Consider the following 22,926-nt stretch of genomic DNA (forward strand, 5'->3'; position numbering starts at 1 on the left):
GTAAGTGGGTATTCAGCATAAACCATAGGGTATATGAAAATAATTTAGGCACAGTGAGCCACCCTTATTAATTCTGGGAATAGTTGAAACCCTCCCAAAGTCCACTTTCCCAGACCCCAGTCAACTTTGGAAACAGGCCTCCAAAAGATAGCCATCTCAGGGCTGCTGGGCTAACTCATTTCTACACAACAGAGCTCTCATCGCTCCTCTGTATTTTGCTAACTTTCCTTTCTGTTTTATACTCTAACTGGTCAGGGAATGTACCATATACTCATGGGATGATAGCCTTAAGATTTGACTTGTTTCCTCAACACAATGTGGATAGTTGGAGACAAGGCTCTCATTGGATGGAACAAACCACGTTGCTCACTTCCTTTTAAATCTCTCTCAACAAATCAATTCTATTCATTAATATATCATAAAATAAAAACATACACATACACATTCAGTTAAACTCTCTTCATATTTTAAAGCATTTTCAGATTCTATCAATTCCCTGGTGCTCTACTGGGGATAAAAGCTGGGTATTCTGTTTTTTTCCTTTGCTCTGGGCTTGTCCTTTTAGATGTGACGTCTTAATATGACTCAGATCACTGATTTCTTTGGAAGTTTAAAATCAGATGGAACTTAACAACAGCAGTGGGACATTATCACTCTAGCTTTAAGGTTTTCTGTTTCTTCCATAATGATAGCTGTTCATGCCTAATGTTCTGAGTGCACTATTGAAAGGTGCATAATAGCTTCACAGTCATTTTCACTTTAATACAGTCCTTGGTAATGTGGTTTTAGGAACCATGTGTATGAAAAGCTCCATATAAGACCAAATAATGTAATGTTGTTCTACTCTAATTACTGTCCCTATAGATGCAATTTACTTATGGTACTGAGTGCTAAAGTGTGTTCTGCTAATGTAAAACTAGTAGGAAAGAAAATCAGCATAAACCACTGTGTTAGTTTCCTCCAAATTGGGGGCTTAAAACAGCAGAACTTTATTCTCTCAAAGTTTCAAAGGCCAGATGTCCAAAATCAATGCATTGGTAGGACCATGATTCTCTTTCTTGTGACTCCCAGCATTTCTTGGCATTCCTGGGCTTACAGCAGCATCACTCTAAACTCTGCCTCCTTCTTCACCTGGGCTACTTCTCTGTGTGTCTCTGTATGTCCTCTGTTCTTCTCACAAGGACACCGTTCATTGGATTTAGGTCCTACCCTATTCCAGTATGACTTCATCTTAATTAGTTATATAAACAAAGACCCCACTTCCAAATAAGGTCACATTCTGAGTCTCTAGCTGGGCATGAGTTTGGGGCAGGTGAAGGGGAGAGGACACCATTCAATGATTTACAACCATAGGAACACTTGCTCCTGAGGCAACACGGAAGGATTTCCAAATATTGTAGTTTTGATTCCTTGTATAATGAAAGTTATAGAAGAATTTATAGAAGAGACACAGTCCTCAAGAGAAGGCATTGTGATATTGAAAGGAATATTTTTAAAAACTGTAATACTATCGCTGGCGCCACGGCTCACTAGGCTAATCCTCCGCCTAGCGGCGCCAGCACACCGGGTTCTAGTCCCGGTTGGGGCGCTGGATTCTGTCCCGGTTGCCCCTCTTCCAGGCCAGCTCTCTGCCGTGGCCCGGGAGTGCAGTGGAGGATGGCCCAGGTGCTTGGGCCCTGCACCCCATGGGAGACCAGGAAAAGCACCTGGATCCTGGCTCCTGGCTCCTGCCATCGGATCAGCGCGGTGCGCCGGCTGCAGCGCGCCGGCCGCGGCGGCCATTGGAGGGTGAACCAATGGCAAAGGAAGACCTTTCTCTCTGTCTCTCTCTCTCACTGTCCACTCTGCCTGTCAAAAAAAAAAAAAACTGTAATACTATCATTAAGTTACTTATACCAATGATATGAAGAGCAAAAAGGTAAAATTTCTTGTTTTTAAATATTTCTACCTGATGGGAAATATATACCTAATTAGGTACTAATAAATTGGAACAGAGAGCACCAAGATACCAACAGTTGTATATACCTGGGTAAATGATGATGAACACTGGTCTCTCACAGTAGGAACTATAATATATTCTTAGAGGCGTGTTTCATAAGGCATAGAGCAGGCATTGTGAAGCAAGGGTCAGGTTTGAGTTCAACTCATAGCTCTACCATATACTGGTCTTTGTGGTTTGGTCCAATTGCTTTTCGGTCTCAGGTTGCTGAGTTGCAAAATGGACAAACTAATTCTTATCTCAATGAGTTTTATGATGACAAATGAGATCATGTTTGTTAAGGATAGGCACATGGAGGCATGTAGAAGAAATTCAAGTAACGAGGCCTGTGGCATAGTGGGTAAAGCCGCTGCCTGCAGTGCCAGCATCCCATATGGGTGCTGGTTCAAGTCCTGGCTGCTCCACTTCCAATCCAGCTCTCTGCTATGGCCTGGGAAAGCAGTAGAGGATGACCCAACTCCTTGGGCCCCTGTACCCACATGGGAGACCTGGAAGAAGCTCTTGGCTCCTGGCTTCAGATCAGCCCAGCTCCAGCCATTATGGCCATTTGTAGAGTAGACCAGAGGATGGAAGATCTCTCTCTCTCTCTCTCTCTCTCTCTCTGCTTCTGCCTCTGCCTTTCAGATAAAAAAAATCATAAAAAAAGAGAAAGAAATTCAAGTAATGTCAGTTGAATCAAGTTGCAGTCTATTTCAACCTTAGGATAAGAATTGACTCAATTCTGGCCATTTCTGTGATTTTTTAGACAGCTTACACAGACCCAGCACTGAACTTCCTGTAACGCATTTTGAGGTGGACATTCTGAATGCTATCATGCTCTACTGATTTTTCTCTGAGGTCTTCAAACTTGGGTTCTCACATCTAATCCAAAACAACCTGGCTATTACAGAACCCTTCATAAATAAATGAAATTTCATTCAACATCTGTGGCTTCTTCCAAAACCAGCCCATTTGATAAAATCCCACCTAGATTTGCTAACAATACTATAATACTACCTTGTTTCTTCATTGTTCTGCTAGTAATACAACTAAAATTATAACCCAGACAGAGAGGCCAGATGATTGGAATATCCTGCTTCCTGGAAGGAGACTCATTCAGACAGTTCCCTTGACCCCTTTGATCAATTCAGGTTGAGGAAAGAACTTGTGTCTCTTCTAGGGCCTTTGTCTACTTTTATTACAAAAAGTAGAAAATACTCATTTTAAAGATGATTTATAGGATTCTTGATGTTGTCACCAAAAATTCTTCCTACTATTTTTCAGTGAGCAACTTAACTAATAAGAGTTGCTATTGGTAACAAATTGGAGTTTAGAGTACACAGTCTGATTCAAGGCAGGATGGGGTCAAAAGGGAGAATGAATAGAAGAACCCTGTGAGAATACAGCTGTTATTTGCCATTGCTTTTTGTGAAACGCTCACCATGTTCCAATATTTTGGGGGCAACTCAACCCCTTCTAGGATGTCAAGATTACTGTGTGATTGTCCAACTCATTAACATACATATTTCCTCTTGAGATGTGGCCCAATACAATACTTGTACTTTTTTAGTGTCTATTCACCTAAAAATAAAGACTCTGCAGCAGGCCTTCCTGGAGCCATAGGGGATTTTGTTTATTGTATTTTTTATTTTGTTTTGCTTTGGTTTGATGTGGCCTTCAAGTTGTTTTAGTTAATTACTGAAAAACATTCTATCTTATGCCAAAGGGGAAAATATCAAGGAATAACAGAAAATTTAGATTAGAAAGGATTTATTTAGCTCAACCATCCTTTTCATGCCTCCTCCATACCACACCTTCAGAATAGTTACTGAGCTCTGCATAAAAATATCTTCACTGACTAAGCTATCTTGTTCCATTTTTATGTAGTCTGACTGTTCTGACCAAGAACTTATGCAATCTGAGAATTCTCTTTTAAATTGAATTGAAATTGGTCTTTCTATGACATAATGTTCTGCTTTTTAGTGTCTTTATAAACTCATCAATTTTAATATATTTGAAGATTTCAGATTATTATAGTCATTATTCTTATTGATTCTAAAATTGTCCCATATTTGGCCAATGTGATCTGTGTTCAGGTTGGGTCATTTTGACCTAACTCCTTTATTCTTTGATAATCCTCCTTGTTCATAGGTATGGCAAGATGTTCCAGGCTCATATTGTATATTTCTTTACTAAGGACGAGAATTAGCCATTGCTCTAAGGAGCCCCAGTTCATTTTCAATTGCTTTCGGGATCATGTTTGGAAAAATTTCTTTTTGAATAATAATTTGCTTTCTCTGACTACTATAGTAATACTACTTTTGATAGAAAGTATTGAGATAAAATTATTAATAAATCCACTGATATCATCATCCAGAAATAATTATGTTAATATTTTATCTCCTGAACTGTGTTTCCATTTGAAATGCCTTGTCATAACTCTCCTTTTAGTAAATAGGAAAAGAGATGATGGGTGAAAATAAACCACACTATAAGCATTTAGGCAAAATAAATTATGTAAATATTTTAACTTGTTAATTGTTTTTGAAAAATCCTAATGTTAGCTATTAAACATCCAGTACAAACTGGTATGTATGGGAAATTTTAAATGTGGGTAATGTGGGTTTTGCAAAAGATGTTTTGCTGCCATTGTTGGCAGTTGCCTGAGATTGTTTGCAAGACTGCAGGAACCCAGTGGAAGGTAAGAAGAACTCCATACATTCAACGGAAATGAAAAGAGGCCCTAATGAAAAGTCTTTACAGAACCAGAGAGTATTTTTAACTTATCAGCCTTTCATTTGTATACAACATATAATAAAGCTCTTGCAGCATTTAAAGGTGAGGTTTTGAAATTGATGGAGAATTATATAAAGCCTAGATTACTGTTAATGTTCTTGGAGTCCAGCTCTAGTTGTAGGGTTGTAATTGTTCCCAGTGAAAAGGTTTGTTTTTAAAACATTTTTAAGGATTTTTAGTAGCCTGGGAGAATAAGAAAGCTGATTTCTCCATGATTTATAGCAATTTTAAGCGTGAAGGTAGAAACCAATTTCATTGACAAAATACAGGAATTAATTAGGCATCGGCGGTATCTTTGTTCTGCAAGTGATTCCAACGTGAAAATAATTTGGGAGCTGCTTCCTCTTGCCTCCAGTGCCATTGGATTCCATTCCAGATGCAGCCTCTGTGATTGAAAGAGGATTAAGTGGCATTTCTGTCAAGCTTTGTCATGCTCCTGTTTGCTCATGGATGCTTTAATGTCCAAGGGGCATTTTGTGCCTACTGGAGTGTTCTCCTTGTCCTTTGTTTACTGTCCAATTTATTATGAATTTATCAAGCATTTTTATTTAGCATTTTTTAAACATAAAATAGCAAGCATCTCTCTAAGTCACTGATTCTGAAAGTGTGGTCACCAAACCAGCAGCATAAGGAGCCTTTGGGAGCTTATTGGAAATGCAAATTCTCAGCCCTCAACCCAGACCTACTGAATCAGAAACACAGTCATCTGCGTTTTAGGAAGCCCTCCTGGTGATTCTGATGCATGTTCAAGTTTTCATTGCTTTAAATATTCACATATTACTTATACAACCAATAAATCAAATGCATATTAAATGAACAAATCTTCTCAACCATTTAAACATTGATTACAAACTTAATGAAATGCTTCTGAGCAGTTAACTTAATCATAAGCCTAGCATTTCTGATTTCCTCCGATGCTATAAACATTTTACAATGAAAAAAATGCACGCAAAATACCACATTGATTACAGAGATGATTAATATTTTGACAATAAAACCAAGCACAAGGCTGTTACTATCATAGATTTAATTTTGTTTTTTATTCTTAAATCTGCTATTCTTACTCTTACATGGTCCTAGAATTTAAAATTCTATAGATTGCTTGGTTGTCAGGATTTCTAGAAGAGGTTAATTTTAAATTTATTTATTTATTTATTCATTTATTCACTTTATTTGAAAAACAGAGAAACAAAGAGACAGACAGAGATCTTCCATCCACTATTTCACTCCTTGAATGCCTGCAACAGCAAGTCCTAGACCAGGCTGAAGCCAGGAGCCTGGAATTCCATCCAGTTTTCCCATGTCTGTAACAAGGGCCCAAGTACTTGAGCCATTACCTGCTCATCCCCGGTGTATACATGGAAAGGATGCTAGATTGTAAGTGAAGGAATTATAAGTGAAGGACACTAACAAGACACTCCCATACAGGATGCAGCGTTCTCAAATGACCTCCTAACTGTTGCACCAAATACCTGTCCCAGAAGAAACTATTTTATAATCTTCTCAAGGTTTATGCAATTCTACCACACTGGAAAGGAAAACTAGTCACCTCAAGAAGCTGTATTCTTATAAATATCGTGACCTTTTACAAACACAACTGGTTTCATTGAAGAATTTTTATTAATATAAATGATTACAACTTTACAAATGGGAGCTCCTTTAAGTTAACTCTTTTTCCTTTTAGCAGTGCCCCTGATGGTTATAAATTTATTCTTGCTTTGTGGCAACAACAGGATGTTACAGACCTATTCTGATTTTATTCTGCTTAAGGACATGGGATTGACTATCCTCTAATGGCTTCTGGTTCCTTCTTTTGAGTAAAGTAATATTGAAGACCGAAACAGGACACTAGGGATTCCTACATCTGTGGAGGGAGGGAAAGACTTCAGCTACTGCTGCTGCCATGGGACTGCTCTTGGTAATGATTGATCTGAAAGGAAAATACTTCTTCTGTAAGTGTAAACAATCTTATTCTTTCCAGCATAGTAGATCATGTTATCCCTTACGTTTCTTATAATGTGGGATTAGAGCAACCACTAAGACTTCTTCCTCTTTATTGATATAGCGTGTCACACAGCAGCAGAATACCCAATAGCCCACTCTCCTCCCACTTCCTCTCTCTCTCTCTCTCTCTCTCTCTCTCTTTTCTAGGACAATGGTGGTTCTATGCATAGTTTTCGTAATAGAATGGTTTGGAGAGCTGTACAAATATTAATGTGGCTACTACAACCATAGCTTCTGGTTTAACCTTCCAAAGGACAGAATGTGGCATCAGGATTTTGTAAACTTCATAGGTGATGCTAATGTGCAGAAAACCTCTGTTCTAGAAAGTTCTGGGCAACTTCAATAAAGCGAATCAAGCATTCTTCCATGAAATTCCACCATAGATCACCCAGGGATATCACACTGACATTAGAAACAGGACATGCAAATGCATGCTTGCCTTTTGGATGCTTTGCCTTGGAAACTTTAGGGATGGAGACTTGTTCAAGAGAGGGAACCACAACAGCTGCCTTTTGATAGGTCTTCTTGAAATATTTGTGTATAGGGCATTAATGTCTCTAAGTGCTCCCCTAGCACTTCACTCTTTTTCTTTCTTTCTTTCTTTCTTTCTTTCTTTCTTTCTTTCTTTCTTTCTTTCTTTCTTTCTTTCTTTCTTTCTTTCTTTCTCTCTCTCTCTCTCTCTCTCTTTCTTTCCTTCTTTTTTTTTTTTTGACAGGCAGAGTGGACAGTGAGAGAGAGAGAGACAGAAAGGTCTTCCTTTGCTGTTGGTTCACCCTCCAATGGCCGCCACAGCTGGTGCCGAGCCAAAGCCAGGAGCCAGGTGCTTCTCCTGGTCTCCCATGCGGGTGCAGGGCCCAAGCACTTGGGCCACCCTCCACTGCACTCCCAGGCCACAGCAGAGAGCTGGCCTGGAAGAGGGGCAACCGGGACAGAATCCAGCACCCTGACCGGGACTAGAGCACTTCACTCTTTCCAGCTTACTCTTCCCTCACTCTAATTTTTTAATTGTTTTGAGTTTTTGAGATGACATATTTACCCTGTCCTAAACTTGCTGTAATTACCACAAGGGTTTCAAAAACCTTGGTTTCTTCACATTTGAGATTAAGATGGGGGCTGGCGCCTCGGCACAGTAGGTTAATCCTCTGCCTGCGGTGCTGGCATCCCATGTGGGCGCCGGTTCTAGTCCCGGTTGCTCCCCTTCCAGTCCAGCTCTCTGCTGTGGCCTGGGAAAGCAGTAGAAGATAGCCGAAGTCCGTGGGTCCCTGCACCCACATGGGAGACCAGGAAGAGGCACCTGGCTCCTGGCTTCGTATTGGCGCAGCTCCGGCCGTTGCGGCCATTTGGAGAGTGAACCAACAGATGGAAGACCTTTCTCTCTGTCTCTCCCTCTCACTGTCTGTAACTGTACCTCTCAAATAAATAAATAAAATCTTAAAAAAAGATTAAGATAATTTTTATATGTCATAAATACTAAATCTGTCAAAACATAACTAAACATTATAAAATTCAATGAAATCCATAGGAGTTGGTAGCCCATGATCCTAGTTCCCTAAAATGGCTTCAGAGACTACAGTAGAAGTCAAATCTGCTTATCTAATGATGAGAGTCCACAAGATCAACAGCAGTGTAAATCCAGATATGTAATTCTATCTGTACACGCTTTAGAAAATGATGCATATCTAGGCCGGCGCCACAGCTCACTAGGCTAATCCTCCGCCTGCGGAGCCGGCACACCAGGTTCTAGTCCCTGTTGCGGCACCGGATTCTGTCCCAGTTGCCCCTCTTCCAGTCCAGCTCTCTGCTGTGGTCCGAAAAGGCAGTGGAAGATGGCCCAAGTGCTTGGGCCCTGCACCCGCATGGGAGACCAGGAGGAAGCACCTGGCTCCTGGCTTCGGATCGGCACAGTGCGCCGGCCATAGCAGCCATTTGGGGGGGGTGAACCAATGGAAGGAAGACCTTTCTCTCTGTCTCTCTCTCTCACTGTCTAACTCTGCCTGTCAAAAAAGAAAGAAAGAAAGAAAGAAAGAAAGAAAGAAAGAAAGAGATGCATATTTAAAGAAATTTGTAGTATGACCTCTACAATCAAACATACTCTCACTTCTCTCTCCCTCCCTGTCTCTCTCCTCTCTCTCCCTCAAATAAATGAATAAATTAGTAAATATTCTTTAAAGTTCAAAAGTCTAGGAAACAGTATTATAAGAATATGGTTTGCCATCTTTTGTTCCTCTAACTTCTGGGGGCAAGGAATTTTAAAAAAAAGATTTATTTTATTTATTTGGAAGGCAGAGTTACACAGAGAGGTAGAGAGAGAGAGAGAGAGAGGTCTTCCATTTGATGGTTCACTCCCAATTGGCTACAATGGCTGAGCTGTGCCCCGAAGCCAGGAGCCAGGAGCTTCTTCCGGGTCTTCCACGTGGGTACAGGGTCCCAAGCACTTGGGCCATCTTCTACTGCTATCCCAGGCCATAGCAGAGAGCTGGATGGGAAGTGGAGCAGCCAGGACTCAAACCAACGCCCATATGGGATGCCGGTGCTTCAGGTCAGGGCATTAACCTGCTGCATGACAGCAACAGTCCCGGCAAGGAGTTTTTGAATGTTTACTTTTATAAGAATCAGAGTGAGAAGCTGGCACTGTGGCGTAGAGGTTTAAACTGCCATCTGCAGTGCCAACATCCTGTGCGGGTGCTAGTTTGAGAGCCGGCTGCTCTTCTTCTGATCCAGCTCTCTGCAATGGCCTAGGAAAGCAGTAGAAAAGGGCCCAAGTGCTTGCGCCCCTGCACCCACATGAGAGACCTGGAAGAAGCTCCTGGCTTCTGGCTTCAGATCAGCTCAGCTCAGGCCATTGCAGCCACTTAGGGAGTGAACCAACAGATGGAAGACCTCTCTCTCTATCTCTACCTCTCTCTGTAACTCTGCCTTTCAAATAAATAAAATAAATCTTTAAAAATAAAAAATGTGTGAAGGAGAAAACCTGTGAAGGATTAAGGAGAGAGAAAGTCAGAGCAGGCAGGGAGACCCTTCAGAGCAGGATCCAGGTCTGAGTGAAAGAAGGGAAAAGAAGACAGAATGGGTAGCAAGAGCCTCCCTCGGATAGCAGCACAACTGAGGCAGTCTTGGGCTTGTCAGTTGGGCAGCCCTAGAGTAAAGACTGCCCATCAGAGAGGATTCATAGCCAGCAAGAATGACCTAGCTGTGCCCCGCCCCCCAACGCTCCATGCTCAGTCATACAGTGGGAACAGCCTGGAAAGAATGTGACCTCAGCAAGAATGTTCCAGCAGATCCCATAGGTGTGGCAGCCTGAGGCTATCAGCCAATAAAACTCCTTGCAACAGGTTCTCTCTTGCAGGGCAATTTGTGTGTACACTTCTATGGCTTCCATGCTACACAGTCATCCCTTGGGATTTGGGGGACAGGGGGGTTGGTTCCCGTACTTTTCTATTGATATAATTCATGGACATGGACACTCAAGTTCCTTACACAAAATGATATAGTATTTGCATATAACATATAAACATCCTGCCTTTTCCTTTAAATTATCTCTAGGTTAGTGATAATAGCTAATACAATGTAAATCCTATGTAAATAGTTGTTATCCTGCATTGTTTAGAGAATAATGACAAGAGGAAAAGAAAAAAACCCGTGCGCATTCAGTACAGATCCAATTTTTTTCCCAAATATTTTCTATCTGCAGTTGGTTGAATCCATGGATACAGAACCTGTGGATACCAATTGCATGATGAAAGTGTATATTTTTATCTAGGATGATGTGAAACAAAATCACATCATAGATCATTAATAACTGCATATTTTGTCTTTTGGGCTTGCCCCTTTTGATTTAAGCAGCTGCCATTTATCAGTTATAATTCATTATCACGTGCTCTGGGTCCACAATTGATTTCTTCTCTCTGTAAAGGATTTTAAATCTCTGGTCACTGGATAGTACGTGGACAGAACAACATTTAGCACCTGTAATGACTACATATTTAATATTAGATTTTAGATCTATCATGTTGACAGCCTTTAATCTAGTAAAAATTCTAATTTATTAGCATTTCTTATTATTAAGATTTTGTATTAAAGAAGGAATTGCTACACATAATTAACTCAGATTATCTTTCCTTGGTTTGCCACAGAGTGTTGTCTAGCATGACAGATGCAGTGTTGGCTCGAGTGTATAAACAATCAGATCTGGACATCTTGGCTAAAGAAGCATCCATTCCTATCATCAATGGGCTATCAGATTTGTACCATCCTATCCAGATCCTGGCTGATTACCTTACACTCCAGGTTGGTTTATTATTTTGCCTTACAAAAGAGCAAAATCAACTCAATAGCCTTAAGTGCAGCCATTTACTTGAATGATAGCACTGACATTTTATTTTCAAATATTACCTTGACAATGAATTATGGTATATGCATGCATACTCTATATCTGGAGGAAACAGGGCACTGTTGAAAGACAGTAAGATCCTTCTGTTGTCAACTGTGTTTAACCCTTGTTAACTCCTCTCACTCCTTAGCCTCTCAACCATTTTGTTTTTGGCACCATATCTAACACAATGGATGACAGAGAATGCTGATGGACAAGCCTTATGTGATCTTACATACATTTGATTCTGTGACTTGGGAATAAAGACTAATAGAATGTGTTTTCAGTATTCAAAATGAGTCAATCACTAGACCCCTTTGAAGGAGGGAGGCATTTTCTGTTATTTTAATAAACTTAAGAATAGGATGCCTAATTGATAGAGCTGAAGCTCAAATTTAGCTGTGTTCTTCCAAATCAGGATTTTATTTGCCACAGCTTACCTATGTGGTATTGCCACTTGAATTCTACCATCATTTCTGTGTCTACAGAAGATTCTTAGAATACAGAGCAAAGTGGATAAGCTTATCTTCCTCCACATTTAAATAAGTACATACTCAAAGTGAGGATAACATCCCTGCAGAGGTGATACGATGATGTCAGATACCAAGTGGCTATCTGTGGGTGTGGCTTCACATGTAGATAATTTAATGCTTTACTTCAGGCTTTATCATTACTAGATTATAAATTAATTGAGGGGCAATGAGCTTGCCTATTCCTCATAGTGTCCTCTTCCAGACCTAGTACAACACCTTTATATGGGTGATACTCAAAGTAGGACTTCCAGGAATAAATAGCAGCTTAGTAGGACCATGAGATCCAAATCAGATGGACATGGATTTATATTTTAATTTAGCTATGTAGTAGTTATGTGATGTCCAACTTTCTTAGCCTTCCTCCTTTTCATCTTATCTTTATAAATATATAAACATATTAAACCTACACATACTTTAGGGAAAAAGAAAACAAATGCTAAGGAAAATAAAACAAATGTCCATGTACTCATTACACAGTTTTGTCAAATATTAATGTGATGGAGTAATTACTCTAGAATTATTTGTTGTTTGTAAGTAAAATATTATAGACAGAGCTGAAGCTCATTATGTAACTCTGCCTGATCTGATTTCCTCCCAGTCCACAAAGAAATTATTATCCTAATGTTTGTATTTATAATTCGTTGGCACGTGTTTACAATTTATTTACACATATGTACAGCCATAAATATTACTTTCATTACATTACTTGTAATACACTATTTGGTATGTATTTCACCTTTATATAAATGGAAACAGCTCTGAGCTGCCATGTTACACAGTTCCAGGTACACTGTATTTCCTCTTCCTTATACCAAAGAATGTAAACAACATAAAAACAGTGATGTTTGACTCCTTAGTCTGGGCATTGGTAGTGATCAGTTTGTTGAATGAATGAATACAACTAAGGCTAAGATTTGAAATGCATGAAAATCTGAGTGTCTGTGAAGTTCATATGATGATTGAAGCGATTAGGACTGTGCTATTATTTTGAGATTGTACATTCATGTCATTCAATTGCCCTGTACAATGCAAAAATGGTAATTTATTCATTACAGCAAGGTACTAAACATTTGAAGTGAAAATTGTTTCTTTTATTTAACCCCCAGCAACTGTTGCATACAAGTGGAATTTCTTCAAATTTAATCTCCTTCATTCTTTACCTTCTAGGAACACTATGGCTCTCTGAAAGGTCTTACCCTCAGCTGGATCGGAGATGGGAACAACATCCTGCACTCCATCATGATGAGTGCAGCGAAATTCGGAATGCACCTTCAGGCAGCTACTCCAAAGGTAGGAAAGCGTCCTGCCTTGACACTAACCCCCTCTTAAATCATACCCCAATGCAATTACCCACTGAAAACAGGGTTCTCTTCCATTCAAGGAGAGCACAGGTGAGACTGCAAAATTTATGTTCTGTTATCAGCTCTCCTATTAAATAGCTGCCTGGCCCCTCGCGAGCCCAATTTCCCATCTCCACAGTAGTAGGTAATCTTGGCCGATGCCTTTTATTGTGTGAGTCTGTGCTAAAAGTGTGTCTGAATCATGCCTTTGAATGTCCTGCTACCAGCCATTGTGATGACTGGCATCCTTGTGCAGAATCGCCACAAAGGCTGAAGAAAGCAATGAATCCAGGCAGCAGAGAATTCCCAATGCATGGGAACATTTCTGTCGTGTTTTTAATACTGGAATTCGATAGAAAATCGCCAGTCCAATGTAAAGGTCACAGGGATGGCATCTACACTAGCTTACTGTTTCAAAATCAACTGCAGGGATATTTTGGTTTTTAAAATCTGAGTCCCACATGGCTATGAGGATAACTCCTGCATACTTCCTTGCTGCTAAATATTTCATGGAATGTATGAGACCCATGACCTTCTTCCATAGCCCTATGTAACCCTTTTGATACACAAGAAGCTGGTAATAGTTTTTGCTCCTGAAGAGGGGAACTGGAACAGAGATAGGAGGGAGACTTTATTGTCACTATCATATATTCTTTTACAGGGTTTGAATTCTTTCTCTTTTTTTATTTGACAGATAGAGTTAGACAATGAGAGAGAGAGACAGAGAGAAAGGTCTTCCTTCCATTGGTTCACTCCCTAAATGGCCGCTACGGCCAGAGCTATGCTGATCCGAAGCCAGGAGCCAGGTGCTTCCTCCTGGTCTCCCATGCGGGTGCAGGAACCCAAGCACTTGGGCCATCCTCCACTGCACTCCCTGGCCACAGCAGGGAGCTGGACTGGAAGAGGAGCAACCGGAACTAGAACCCAGCGCCCATATGGGATGCCGGCGCTGCAGGCGGAGCATTAACCAAGTGAGCCACAGTGCCGGCGAGAGTTTGAATTTCTTAACATGTAGATATTTTACTTACATAATAATATAAATAGGTAAATGAGTACACTAATATAAAATGTTCAAATCCCCCTAAGAGAAGTATTATGTTAAGCAACTCCAACTCCCATGCATTTTTACCTCTAAAGGATAAAAATTCACCCTACAAGAGACTCAAACCAGTCCCAAAGGACACCCCCAGAAACTTTTAAATATCTACTCTATACTGGATTATTTTCTCCATTATGTTTTTCATTGGTTACTAACATCCTCCCAGGAGCCTTTTGAAGGGAAAATTCTCCCTAAATATAAAATGTTTTGGAATGAAATCTTGATTTGTGGTAGAAGATAGAACTGGCCCTCTTATTAAGAACAGTTCACCACAGGTGAACATATGAGTCTTCAAAATTCCTTCCTGCTTCTGCTTCTCAAGTTTGAGATGGTTATTTGCCAACCACTGGGGACATGAATTACATCCTGTTGATTAATAGCTTAACTTCTCCAAGGGGGAATATCCAAATCCTTGAATTTCTTGTGTGTTTTCTACACCTGCCATCACCACCAGTGTCTTAGGCCAAATGCCTCACAAGCAGAACCCCCAGTGGGTTTTTATGTACTGTGGGGTTTTGTATGTATGGTTGTTTTATGGAATAAAGGTGATTTAGTAAGGAAATCCTCCCAAGGGAGACCTATAAGGGACTATGGGGAGCAGGACAGAGAAAAGGAAGAATCTGAGCGAGGGGACCATTTATAGTGACCAAACATCCTGGCTTGCACAGCACAGAGAGGTTCTAAAATTGGAAGAATCTAGGCCAGCGCTGTGGCTCACTAGGCTAATCCTCCACCTTGTGGCGCCGGCACACCGGGTTCTAGTCCCGGTCGGGGCGCCGGATTCTGTCCCGGTTGCCCTTCTTCCAGGCCAGCTCTCTGCTGTGGCCCGGGAGTGCAGTGGAGGATGGCCCAAGTGCTTGGGCCCTGCACCCCATGGGAGACCAGGAGAAGCACCTGGCTCCTGCCATCAGATCAGCGCAGTGCGCCGGCCGCAGCGCCCCGGGCCGCGGCGGCCATTGGAGGGTGAACCAACGGCAAAAGGAAGACCTTTCTCTCTGTCTCTCTCTCTCTCTCACTGTCCACTCTGCCTGTCAAAAAAAAAAATTGGAAGAATCTTGGGCATAGCTGGGTGATTTGATCACCCTAGTACCATATCAGGCCCAGTTCCACAGAAAGTAGCTTCAGCCTGATCCTACAGGTGAGCTCTGGAGTATTGTCTAGAATTGTCCCAATCTAGTGTGAGGAAAATGGGCGTTTGTCCTTTTGAACCAGTCTTTGGTCAAGGGCAGCAGAGGTAGAGTGGTAAATATCCTGGAACTTTTGGCAGGAAAAGCAATGTGGTAGCCAGAAGTTACAGGAGAAGAACTGCGAGTGCTAAAGGTTAAAAACACATTGAAACAGGAGATGGAGCCAGACAATAAAAGGGCATCTTCAAAGGGCAGCTGGCTAGAGCACCAGTACCAGTCTGTTGCCTCCTGCCAAAACAAAATAAAATACCATCAAATGCTCATCTCTGGTGTTCAGGCTGAACCAATTTGTAACAACGCATCCTGCCATCTTAGTTTCCTAGGGCTGTATATTAGCTTTTCACTACTGTAATGAAATATATAGGACAAGCTACTTAGGTGAGAAAGAGATTTATTTTGGCTCACAGTGTTGGCGGATCAGATCGGATCAGACATTAGTTCAGCTGTCTGATGGCCGTGGCCAAGCGTGTGCACAAGAAGGATCACATGGCAAGCTAGGAAGCAGAGACACCAACTGAGCCCAACTCAGTCTTCTCACCCACCCTCTGGTGAGAACGACTTCAGAAGACATGTCCCCAGTGACCTAACAACCTCCTGCTAGGCCCTACAAACTATAATTGAATTAAGTTTCCACCCTCTTAGTACTATAAATTTATGACTTTGGGATTTAACCATCTGCATGAGTTCAGGAGCCATACCTTACTTATTTATTTGTTTATTTTAAAGATTTATTTATCTTTTTATTTGAAAATCAGAGTTACACAGAGAAAAGGAGAGGCAAAGAGAGAGAGAGAGAGAGAGAGAGAAAGAGAGAGGTCTTCCATCCACTGGTTCACTCCCCAGTTGACTGCAATGGCCAGAGCTACACCGATCCGAAGCCAGGAGCCAGGAGCTTCTTCCGGGTCTCCCACACAGGTGTAGGGGCCATCTTCTATTGCTTTCCCAGGCCATAGCAGAGAGCTGGATCGGAAGTAGAGCAGCCGGGACTTGAACCGGCGCCCATGTGGGATGCTGGTGCTTCAAGCCAGGGCATTAACCCGCTGTGCCACAGCACCGGCCCCCATACCTTATTTAAACCACAGCCAGCCACCATAACAAATTACTGGAAATTGGGTTGCTTTAAACCACAGAAATTTATTATTCTCTCACAGTTCTAGAGACTGGAAGTCTGAAATCAGGATGCATTCATGGCTATGCTCCATCTGAAGGCTCTAGGGGAGAATCCTGACTTTCTCTTCCCACTTCTGGTAGTACCAGGCATTCTTTGGCTTGTGGCTGCATCAATTCAATCTCTACCTTCATCATATTCCTTCGATGACAACGCATCTCTGTACTAATGTCCCTCTTCTTATAAGAACATGATTCACATTAAATTAAGGACCACCCTAAACCTGTATGAATCCCTTTTAACAAAATGCATCTGCAAAGACTCTATATCCAAAGGTCATATTATGAGATTCTGGGTGGGTGTGAATTTTTGAAGGACACTGTTCTACTAAGTGCACTTGCATTAGAAGAAATAGCAAGTATATGCAACAGGATATCCTGGAAGCCATCCTATTATAATAAACTTGAAGAATTCAGAGAGATGACCCTTTCAGCAGATAATCCTCTTGTATTCGACATGAACTGAATTAAGGGGTCAGATAGGATATGTATTTACGGTGGCTCTTCTTCAATTATGGAAAGGGTGAGCATACTGTTGCTACAAATCTAGTTTTAAGAAAGGCTCTGTATTAATGCAAACTATTATTGCATTTGGTTTTCACAGGTACATACATTAAGAATGACTTTCCTTGGTATGAGGTGCTATTGGAAAGCCTTTATTCTGCTGAAGAAATGTATGGCTTGAACATTTTATTGTATGTCAAAGATGTTTTATTAACGTCAAAGGAAAAAAGTCCAATATTACAGAGTAATTTTGGTATTGTTCTTATGCAGAAACTCATTTAAACAATAAAGGATACTAACGACCAGTTAAATCTTGGTGGGAATAAGAGTTTTAGAAAATTTTCTGGCAAGTCTCGATAGTACAAAAATCCTTCTAGCAATCTGTAAGTCTTCAGTTGTTAGTAGACCTTTAAAGAGAAAGCTGGAGATATAGTAAAGTTAAGAAATACTGAAAAGTCTCCAGGGCCATAATTAATCTATTTTCCCATTCTTCAACCAAGAATAACTTACACATTCAAGAAAAAAATAAATTTGTCCATGATTGTAAAATTGTTCCATAAACTATCAATGGTAATGATTTTAACATTGTTATAAGTGAATATTTAGACTGCAGCAGGTTTGTTAATCATCTCTTCATCTGGTTTGAAGATTTATGGAAAGCCCAATGAGTGATTTAGTGTTGAAAGCTGAGATGTGAGTAAAGAATTCCTCTCTGTATTCTAAGTCATGGCTCAGTGCATGCAAGGTTGGGTGATTTTCTAATTTCCAAGCCTCTCTGTTGGTTCTCTAAGTACTTATTGATTCCTTCTCTGAGAATCATTATACTTAGGGAGTAAAACCTGCTCTCCAAAGAGACAGCTAAATTTTCAGGGCAGGAGGCACCTGGGATAATATCCAAGCCTCTTCACTTGTGCTTACCAGTATAACTATTCACAACATTAGTTACTAAATTAGCAAGCCTTTGTTAATTACTTTCCCCAAATCCCTAAAAACAAGACTCCAGAATTCACAGCAATTTGAGAGTAACTTAGCTTCTAAAATGTCTGCAGCTATCACCATCAACATCTGAGTAGTTTGTTTTCTCAAGAATTTTGTAATGAGAGAAAAAACTGTAATACAGTCACGTGTAAATAAACACAACTTCAAATGGAAAAACCTGGACATGCTTGTCACAGATTGGGCTTCCCAGAAAACAGATTCAGAGTTTAGCACACAAGATGTGCACATGACCTTGAAATCAACAACTATGGAAGAGGAGGAAGCAAGAATAGACAGAGAGAAAAGCACAGCTGTGGTGCAGGCCCTACAACAGTCTTGGCCAACCTTATGGAGAGATGGCCATTCAGAGCTGTCCAGAGTTGGGCAGAGGGCATCAGGTTTTCATAACCTCCCGTCAATCACTGATTAAACGTGGGTCACCCTGGAAGGTTGTGTGACCTTGACTGAGGCGACTGTCTGCAGCTGAGGCCAGCTTCTGGCATCTCCCAGCAGCTGGAGGAATCGACCTTTCTTATGGTTATTCATAACGGGGAATCTGGGGGTTGGGAGGTGGGCATATCACCACAGTGCCCCACGGAAAATTGGTAAAAATCAATATCATAAATGCTAAGCATTCAGGAAAATGAGAAGGCTGGAGAAAGTTGAGGATAATTATGGTGTTGGAACTGACAAGACTTCCGTATGGAGGGCCTGAAGGTGAGTCTGGGTTACGGTTTTGAGGAGTTGTCGTGTCCTGATGCAGACGCCCAGGAGGGGAGAAGGAGGGATGTGCTCAAGGGTGAAAGGCTGTGGCAGCAGGAAAGGGCACAGCGTGTACAGGGATGACGAGAAGACTGGCTTCCTGCAGCAGGATGTTGAGAAGAATTAAAAGGGACAGTAGCAGGGGATGTGGGCGGGGAGACTTGCTGCTCTTAATCAGCTTTGACATAAGAAACAAGGAGTAAACATGGAAAGCTTCAGCGAAAACAGTTTTCACTGCCGTGCACAGAACAGACTGAAGGGTGAGGAGAGGCATGCAGGTTCCCCCAGGGAGGCCTGGGATAACCTGGGGGCTTTAGTAGCCCTCAGAATGTCCCCTTATCCAGAGTTGGGACTAGGGTGAGCAAGCCAGGCACCCAGGGCACAAAACATGCTTGCACAACCCTAAGAACGGGTTGCTTTTTAAAAAATTTGTAACATCTCCTTAAGTTTTGTGCCCTCAATACCTTACTCAGCTCACTGGAGTCTGACCCTACCCTCACCAAACCGTCCCGAACAAATCCATCAAATTAGCAAAAACAATATACTTGGGTAAATGTCATTGCAAAGCAAATGCCCTGCACTCAGGACATTTGCTGGAAAATGCAGGATAAGATGTTTGTTGGGGAGACTTGTAAGTATTCAACTGGGGTGACTAGGGAAGGATCTTCTGAGGAGGGGCCATTTGAACTGACACCTGAAAAGGTTATACATGGAGTGGGTGGGCAAAGGACCAAAAGGAACAGTGCATGGAAAGACTCAGACAAAAATGCTTTAGGCTGTACAGTTGTAAATATAATCCCCTTAAGCTATTAGGGAAACGAGAAGAGGTGCTGCCAAAAGCTTAGAAAGCACTATACTCCATATTTGTCTTTATAACTAAAGAAGCGAAAGACAATAAAAGAAAGATGGGGAAATGGGTTGCCCTTTAAATTCAAAAAGGCACTTCATGTTTGAAATTCTAGATGTAAAAATCGCATAATAATGAATATGGTTGGGCTACATCTTTAAAAAGGGAAGGGGAGGGGCCAGCATTGCGGCATAGTGGGTAAAGCCATCCCCTGCGACACCAGTATCCCCCACGGCCACCGGTTCAAGTCCAGCTCCCTACTAATGGCCCGGGAAAGGCAGCAGAGGATGACCCAAGTGTTTTTGGGGCCCTGCCACCCATGTGGGAGAACTGGATGAAGCTCATGGCTTCTAGTTTCCACCTGACTCAGCTCTGGCCATTGTGGCCATCTCAGGAGTGAACTGGCAGATGGAAGATCTCCCTCTGTCTCTCCCTCTCTCTGTGTAACTCTTTTAAATAAATAAATAAATCTTTTTTTAAAGGGAGAGTGGGGAAATTTTTGAAAAGAAAATAGTGCATGTATAAGCAAACATATGTAAAGAAATTACCTAAATAACAGTTAAATTCTTACTCCTGCAGGGTTATGAGCCGGATCCTAGTGTAACCAAATTGGCAGAGCAGTATGCCAAGGAGGTATGTTCCTTATTTGTGAAGCCATAATTGACTTTCTCTGTTCCCTGAAATTGTTTAACCGGCATGCTTATGTATGCTAGAATGGTACCAAGCTGTCGCTGACGAATGAACCATTGGAAGCAGCGCGTGGAGGCAATGTATTAATTACAGACACTTGGATAAGCATGGGACAAGAAGAAGAGAAAAAAAAGCGACTCCAGGCTTTCCAAGGTTACCAGGTTACAATGAAGGTACAAATTAATGCCTCTCTGAAGGTTCATTAATTCCATTCATAAAGGCCAGAACCATCTCATCACCTCCTCACTCTGGGGACAGAGACTGTCCTTGCATATCCTATAAAGGACTCGCTAACTGTATTCCCCAGGGATTTCTCTTTGGAAAGACACTTTTGTGCTGGATGAAGTCATTTGAAACTCAGGCAGAAGAGAGAAGCAGGCTTTCCTCCCAGAGTAATACAGGCATTGGAATGCTTTGCTCTTTACGTGTTTAGAGACTTGAAATTGTTTCTGCTACATGCAACTTCTTGTGATTTTTTTCCCCTAAGCAAAGCCCCATAACTATGCTTCTTTGACTACTCCTCTCCTTTATCTTCTAAGGCCCCCTAAATCCAGTTTAGTTTGTGTTAACTCCCTCTAGGGCATTCCCAGGGGACTCTCACTCAATCTGATGCTTTCCAGTAAAATCAGGAGCAGTGCTTCCCAGTCTTGAAGATGGGTTAGCATCACTGAGAGGAGTTGTTAATGTACAGCTGTCTGTATATTAACTTCCCCAGGTTTCTGATTTTGTAAGTCACAGGTGAGACTCGGGAATGTGCGTTTCTTCCAAGTTCCCAGATGGTGTGATGCTGCTGCTGCAGGATCACATTTTGAGAACCCCTGTTCTGGAGGACTACCCTATAATGACAGGTGCACACTGGAGTTTTGTCAACAGAGCAACTAACATTGTTTAATAAAGAAATGGAATAAGCAAGTGCAATAAACATTTTATCAATAAACTAATACATGAGTCCCTCATTATCACATGTCAAATAAAATGAAAGTGTTCAAAATACAAAGTGAACAATCTGTTGTCCCATCCACTTAACATTGACTATTTGCAGAGATAGCCATTGCTTAACAATTTGATATGTCCCTTTGCAGACATTTCCTATGCATTTACATATATAAGGATACTTTTAAAACCTTCACGGAAAATGAATTGAAAGTTCAATTTATTTTGATGCAAAAATGTTTTGATTCATGCATAGGGCCTGGCATTTGGTGTAACAGTTAAAATGCCACTTGGGATGCCAACATCCCATATCAGAGTGCCTGTGTTGGATTTCCAGTCCTGCTCCTGATTCCAGCTTCCTGTTAACGCACATACTGGGAGACACCAAGTGATGGATCAAGTACTTTGGCCTCTGTTACCCAAGTGGGAGATCTGGGTTGAGTCCCTGGCTTTGGCTTGGCACAGCTCCAGCTGTGGGGGGCATTTAGGGAGTGAAGCAGCAGATGAGAGACCCATCTCTGTGCATCTGTTTCTCTCTCTCCCTCTCTCTTTCTCTCTGCCTTTCAAATAAAAATAAACAAAGAAATCCATGCATAATTTTTATTATATACATATCCCATGAGCTTTTTAAAGACCACTAACAGGCATTAAGAAGGAAGTATCTAGTGCATAGTGTCCATACTCTTAAGTAATACATTCATACCTCAATGCTTTCTTCAAAGTTGTTTTAATTAGTGACAAAATATGCTTCAAATGCTAAAAATTATAGTTTGGCGATAAGCTAATATATAATACTGCCACAGCAAAGCAACTTTTTTCATATTTTGGAGAGTAATTGGTGATTCTGTTTTCAGCCATATATTATACTCATAGAGTTCTTTGCTGAAATGTCCACTATCCAGACAAAATATTGAAAAACTGAGTTAGTGATTTAACTTGAAGTGATATTCTCCCAAATAAAAAAAAAAGAATATAAAATTGCATAAGCTGAAAGCACCATATGTATTTCCCCCTCATGCCTGAAGCCAAAACCTTCACTCTGACCTTTGTCTTACTTTGCATTGATCTCTGATCCCTGAACATATGTGTTTTTAAATACCGAAGCAGACAAATGTGACTGCTACATATAATGATCTTATCACCATCTCTTTAGACTGCTGAAGTTGCTGCCTCTGACTGGACGTTTCTACACTGCTTGCCCAGAAAGCCAGAAGAAGTGGACGATGAAGTGTTCTATTCTCCACGATCACTAGTATTCCCAGAGGCAGAAAACAGAAAGTGGACAATCATGGTAAGCAAGAAACAAGGCATGGAGGATAAAAGGGAGTTCTCTGTGTAGTCCAGCTTGGTTGTTCCTGCCTTTTAGTAAATCCTAAGCAGCTGAGATTAGCCACTGACATTATTTGCTCATATGGTATGTATTTTATCCTGAAACTTACTAATAGATCATTATCACTGATTAGAATTTATAATATTTTTTCATGTAATAAAACTGATTCCTTTCCCAATAAACTTATTTTAATCAAAATTCTTACTGCCCTCCTTCAACCTGAGCACCGATTACCATTGTCTACCAACCATTATAAGCTATGTAATTCTTATTTTAGAATCCCCTTGTTCATGTCTATACAAGCCCCTAATTCAGTGCCTCATACAAAACAAGCACTCAAAAAATCTCATATCCTTCCTCCCCATTTTCTTCCTTCCAGTCTTTTCTTCATGAGTTGAACAGATATAGA

General features: G+C 41.0%; 1 protein-coding gene across 2 annotated transcripts in view; it reads left to right on the forward strand.

The window, feature by feature from the left end:
• OTC (ornithine transcarbamylase) overlaps positions 1–22,926 on the forward strand; it is a 97,953-nt gene that overhangs the window by 69,744 nt on the left and 5,283 nt on the right. For both annotated transcript variants that reach the window (XM_070066550.1, XM_002719837.5), the window contains exons 5-9: positions 10,912–11,065; positions 12,848–12,970; positions 20,144–20,197; positions 20,278–20,427; positions 22,341–22,478. In XM_070066550.1, coding sequence (XP_069922651.1) covers positions 10,912–11,065; positions 12,848–12,970; positions 20,144–20,197; positions 20,278–20,427; positions 22,341–22,478 — 619 coding nt within the window. The remainder of the gene's footprint in view (positions 1–10,911; positions 11,066–12,847; positions 12,971–20,143; positions 20,198–20,277; positions 20,428–22,340; positions 22,479–22,926) is intronic.

Source organism: Oryctolagus cuniculus, chromosome X, assembly GCF_964237555.1.
Source record: "Oryctolagus cuniculus chromosome X, mOryCun1.1, whole genome shotgun sequence".
NCBI classification, from domain to species: domain Eukaryota; kingdom Metazoa; phylum Chordata; class Mammalia; order Lagomorpha; family Leporidae; genus Oryctolagus; species Oryctolagus cuniculus.